At 33.4% G+C, this 5,526-nt stretch overlaps 1 protein-coding gene across 1 annotated transcript; it reads left to right on the top strand.

Annotated features, from left to right (window-relative positions):
- Positions 1-2,871: 2,871 nt before the first annotated feature.
- On the top strand, positions 2,872-5,254 carry LOC11407534 (uncharacterized). Its single transcript, XM_024783470.2, has 6 exons — positions 2,872-3,138; positions 3,242-3,439; positions 3,521-3,739; positions 4,032-4,054; positions 4,340-4,650; positions 4,830-5,254. Exons 1-6 carry the CDS (start codon positions 3,126-3,128, stop codon positions 4,897-4,899), a joined length of 834 nt encoding a protein of 277 aa, XP_024639238.1. The 5' UTR covers positions 2,872-3,125; the 3' UTR covers positions 4,900-5,254.
- The last annotated feature ends 272 nt before the right edge of the window (positions 5,255-5,526 follow it).

Here is a 5,526-nt window from a genome sequence, read left to right as displayed (position 1 = left end):
TTAGCATCTTCTTCAGAATCCTCCTTCTCAAAGTCTTATTCACTATCTAAATCCTCCCATGTTGCCATCAGGCTTTTCTTAATCTGCAGGTTTTTCTTAATCTGCTTCCTGAACTTTCTTGTATTGAAGCTAGATTTCTTTGGTTTATCCTTGGATTTTTCCTTCTGAAGATCAGGACAGTCTGCAATGAAGTGACCAGGCTTCCTGCAGTTGAAGCATCCCTTCTGATCTTCCTTCTTGAAGGTAGGCTTCTGAGTATCTTGCTCACATGATCAGAAGCTACAGAACTTTTCTTCAGTATTTGAAGTCCAGAAACTAGAGTTTGAAATCTTGAGTACATTTGCTCAATACTTTCATCATCTTTCATTTTGAACAGCTCAATACTGATGAACAAGCATAAGAGCTTTTGCTTCTCTGACTTTCTTACTACCTTCATAGTTAGCATAGAGAGAAGCAAACATTGATCTAGCAGTAGATTTGTCACTCATCTTCATATACTCTGCTTTAGGTATAGCTTTGACAAGTGTTCCTTTGATTATGTGATGCTTCTTGTAGAGTTTCTTCTGATCAGGAGTATGCTTTCTCCTATCAATGGCAGCTCCTTCTTCATCAATAACCAAGTCACCAATACCATCTTCTAGTATGTCCCATAGTTCTTCATCTAAACCCATGACATGACTGTAGAAGTTGGTTTTCCACCAGGAAAATTCTTCAGGATCTCCATTAAACTTAGGAACTTTTCCAGAGTCAGATTTCTTGTTGCTACCATAGTCATATGGAATAGCACTGCTTCTTGTTGTACTGGATTTAGGTTCAGCAGACATGTTTTCTCAGATCTTTCTATGTTACACTGTTAAGTGTTTGACAATAGACCAAGGCTCTAGATACCAATTGAAGGTGAGAAAAACACAAGAAGGGGGGTTGAATTGTAACGCCCTCTTTCAATTATTTGATTTATTTAATTATTTAATTGAGTCTAAAATTTATTAAGAAGAGTTTAAAATATATTTATTTGATTATGTGATTTATTAAGTGGCTTATGTTGTTATTTAATAGATTAAGATTTGAAAATAGAAATAAGATTGGTACCACATGCATGATTAGAAGATTATAAGTTGCATAGTCAAGAGGTTAAGTTGTCAAGTTGTCGAGTTGTTAAGTTGTTAAATCATGAAATTGTTTAAAGCTGTGATTCTTTATATGAACTATTAAAGAAGTGAATTATGATATATTATTATCTATGATGAATATTATGATGATTACATGATGTTGTCTATGAGTTGTTAAATATGATTGATGATGCTTATGTTGTTAAATGTAATTGATGAATTATATGCTTAATATTATTGTTTGTGAAATCTCACCCCTTCTGTTTGCCCACCATGGGTAACTAACAGGTAACCAAGAATAGTTGATATCGTGTGAGCTTTCCTTCTCGTGTGTCTTAGGTGCTCTGATACGTAACGGGATGATAACTTTGTTATTGCTTTTCTATTCCTTACGTATTGTTTTTGAAGATTTATGACTATGTTTTTAGATTAGATTTTTATGCGACATTTATGAAGAGGCCTTCGTGCCAAAGACTGTTTTAGTTATTGAAATAAATTCCGCTGCGAAGTATTAAAGATCTTGTATTTGAATTTTAAAGGATAAATAGTTATTTATTCAGTTTATGATTTTAAGAAAAGAATGTGACATTCCGTTTTATGTGAATACTCTGATTATTTTTATGAAATTTTTATGTTGGGAAAACAGGGTGTTACATGAATTGTGTTAGCTTTTTCTTCTTTTTCCCCCGGAGTAAACTAGTTCCTAAGTTGACAAGTTTCTTAGGGGATAGTTCGTCCGATCGACATACCTTCGGGAACCCGATCTGAGAAATTCAAGTTTCTGCATCCTTTTAGGTCTAAGAAGGTCATTTTGAACGGTGAGATTGATTGTACCGGTTTCTATTCATATAATAACGACATTGATTAATAGTAATAGCAGAAATCACTCATCATCTCAACCTCCAGCCGGGTCGCGTCGACCCGGTTCAGACCTTGAAACCTGAATCATCTCAACAGATTTAGACTATTTCAACGTCAAAAACGATGATTTTATTAAAAAACGTAATACAAATTGTATCCAATACTAGTGTCTTTTTGTCCTCCTCTTCTTTTCCTTCTTCCAGATCTGGATTGGATACCACATAGATTGTGCAATTCAAACCCATCTAATTTGTAGAGAAAAATAATAGTTACAAAAAGAAAGAGAGCCACCGTGATTTAAGATGAAGAAAGAAATAATAAACAACAACTTTTTTGTGTTTGATAATAAGAAAATCAAAGAACTGTCAAACTCTAAAATACTCAGATTTGCTTTAGAAATTCACAGTGTGAATTTTTTGGATTATGGATTTTCTGAATGTTTTAATTTTAACTTGTGGTGTTTAGGTTGAATATAAAGATGAAAATGAACAAGATTGATAAAGATGATGAACGTTAAGATTTTGTTTTTGAACTAAATTTGATTAAGGTTAAAAATGTTTTGTTTTTAGATAAAAGCTGAGCATATTTAAATCAGATAAAAAAAACACTTTTAAGTTTAAAAGAATTGATAATTTAAGTTTGATAATATTGCAAAAAGAATTAATAAAGTGGGATGAGAAATAATTTCATACATATGATCCACCATATTATTGTAAGACATAAATCTATTACCATACAAAATTTCTTGTCAATCATGGTCCATCATGAAACATATTGAGGAGTGGTCCATGGAAGAAACCGTTTTGTTATTATTGGTCGGGTAAAAGCGTGATTTGGGGTTATCTTCCTTTATTACTCGGGGGTAAAAACATGAGAGCGACACACTAAAACAAAAAAGGTGCGTAAATTGAAAGAAAGGAGATCCTCTCTCCTCTTGCTCGATTTTCTGATCTCTTCTGTTTTTCTTTTATGAATTGTTTACTTGCTCGTTCCGATCCAAGTATTTGTTTTTGTTTGTTTCATCGTGAAATCATCTGGGAAATTGCGTTTAAATCCATGAGCATGTTTCACACCTGCCTTTTGAAATTGCTTCTAATTAATTGATTTATCATTCACAATTTTTGTTTTGTTATTTGTTTGACAGATCGATCCATAATGGCACCCAAAAGTAAGTAAATAGTAACCCTTACTTCTTCATTTGCTTAATTAATTATGGATTTATGGTAAAGTTTACAACACATATAACAAATTGTATTGTTTCCTTATTATAGAGACACAACTTGAGCTTCAAGCGTCATCTAAGAAGAGAACCAAGAATTCAGATGAAGATGATGAGCCTGTCTTGAATGTCAATTCAAAGAAACGGCTTGCTCCTCAAAAAACACTAAACAAGCTGATAAACAAAACGGCACTTGAACCTGAAGCGTCATCTGTGATGAAGAATTTACCCGAAGATGACCATGATCACAGTATGTGTATTGCATAACAGTTGTGATTGTGATACAATTTTCTTACTGTATTCTCATGTCCTTTTTCTTTGCTTCATATAGAGACCGTCTTGAATGTCGTCGACTCAAATAAGCTTAAAACAGATGATGGAAACAAAGGAATTGAAACAAGCAAAACACCACTTAAATCTGAAGATGATGAACCTTGGAATCCTAGTAAGCCCTTACCTGAAGGCTTTGTACCTTGGCTTGAGCATGATCATGATAAGTGTATTGCAGAACAATTGGGAATCGACCTTGATGCTCCGATACCAGCGGAGTGTAAGCTGACCTCACTTGTTCTTCAGTATTTGATGTATATGTTATATAATATTAATTAATGTATGCTGTGAATATCAACCTCTGATATCTTCTTCTGAAGTTCACTGTGTGTATATTATATTGGCATTCAAATACCATCTTTTTGGGAAGTAAATGATTTCTAGTATTCAAAGTTGATACGTATCTGAATATTCATAATCACTCTTCTCTCTTGCTGCTTTATATTTTGATATATATGTTTCTCACTTTTCTTTACTACACTGTGTTGCTAAAACTCCTATTATCTTTGCAGATGCCGATTATTTTTACAATCAGGTACTGTGTTCTACAATGTCTGCCCTTTTAACTTTTAGTCATAATGCTTTGATGACCACAACCATTATATAATATTTAATTTTGTCATATACAATACAAATTTTTGTGCTTTTGTATCTTCACCCCAACAGAAAACTCTGCTTTTGTTTGTTAATTGAAACTTTTAACTTCCCACTAGAATCAACTTGATGTAACGCAACTATTTAATTAGATATACCCTTTGATGTTTGGTCCATTTCTCCAACATTTACTCTATCTTCTGTTTTTTTTATTTTTTTATTGTAGGCTACTCCTTCCCCAGAAGGATCATTCAATTTACATTATTCAGATTCAGAATTAGCCAAAATCGATCCACTCGATTTCCCTCGGGAACCTACTCCACCTATGGAATTTCGATTTGCATCTCGTAACCCTCCATCATCTCCTTCTGATGGAGATCTTGGGTCTGATGATGACTCAGATGGTCTAGGGGGCCCGATAACAAGATCCAAGACAAAGAAAAGGGAAGAAGCATTGTACGATAAACTGCTTGAACTCGAGTGCTCTGATGCAAAAACTGCCAAATGGCTCAAAAGGATTAATGACGATGAGGCCAGGTGGAAACCAACTATTTGATTTTAGCACTTCATTTGCTTAAGACTTTATTTCTAATTTCCAGTTTAGTTAATTTTGTGATAACTTATGCGACGCACCAGACATATGTATAAAAAGAACGTGCTTTATTTGTACAACCTTTGTAAAATGCTAATATATCTTGGGTCTGATGATGACTCAGATGGTCTAGGGAGGCCGATAACAAGATCCAAGACAAAGAAAAGGGAAGAAGCATACAAAAAACAGCTTGAACTCGAGTCCTGCCCTGATGCAAAAATTGCCCAACGGCTCAAAAGGATTGATGACGATGAGGCCAGGTGGAAACCAACTAGTTGATTTTAGCACTTCATTTGCTCAAGACTTTATTTCTAATTTCCAGTCTAGTTAATTTTGTGATAACTTATGCGACGCACCAGACATATGTTTATGTATTATTGTAAAATGTCTAACATATATTGCAGTTAAGTTAGTCTTAAAAAATGTGTGTATCATTGAAGTGAAATGGAGATTAGATCTCTATTTCCCCCCAAGAAAATTGTTCTTTTAATTAATGTAACTAATTCTAGAAGTGTTTGCATTTATATCATTAATCACTCCAAAACTATAGTAATGGTCTCGATTTCTTGAGAAATTGTGAAGATTTTTACCTTGTGAAGTAAAAGTTCTCTCTTTTTTTTTTTTTTTTTTTTACAGTAATACAAGTTGTCATTTCAGATACTGTTACACATTGTTTCTTACAACATATATATAGAAAGGAAAACAAAAAAAGGAAGCAGGCGACACAATATTATACACATGATGGGTTCATTTGAGTTCTTAAAGTGGTTTTTATTGAAGCAAAAATTAGTACAAACTTTTAGTTTTAGCATTCGAGATAC

This window comes from Medicago truncatula, chromosome 5 (genome assembly GCF_003473485.1).
Source record: "Medicago truncatula cultivar Jemalong A17 chromosome 5, MtrunA17r5.0-ANR, whole genome shotgun sequence".
In the NCBI taxonomy this organism is placed as follows: Eukaryota; Viridiplantae; Streptophyta; class Magnoliopsida; order Fabales; family Fabaceae; genus Medicago; species Medicago truncatula.
The sequence above is the reverse complement of the archived record's forward strand: the minus strand, read 5'-3'. Positions and strand labels throughout refer to the sequence as shown.

What these genes read in the sequence shown, in the direction of transcription:
- LOC11407534 (XM_024783470.2), top strand. An exon ending in CGAAGATGACCATGATCACA is followed by an intron (nt 3,440 to 3,520) that starts GTATGTGTATTG and finishes TGCTTCATATAG; the next exon opens with AGACCGTCTTGAATGTCGTC. An exon ending in ATTAATGACGATGAGGCCAG is followed by an intron (nt 4,651 to 4,829) that starts GTGGAAACCAAC and finishes ATGATGACTCAG; the next exon opens with ATGGTCTAGGGAGGCCGATA.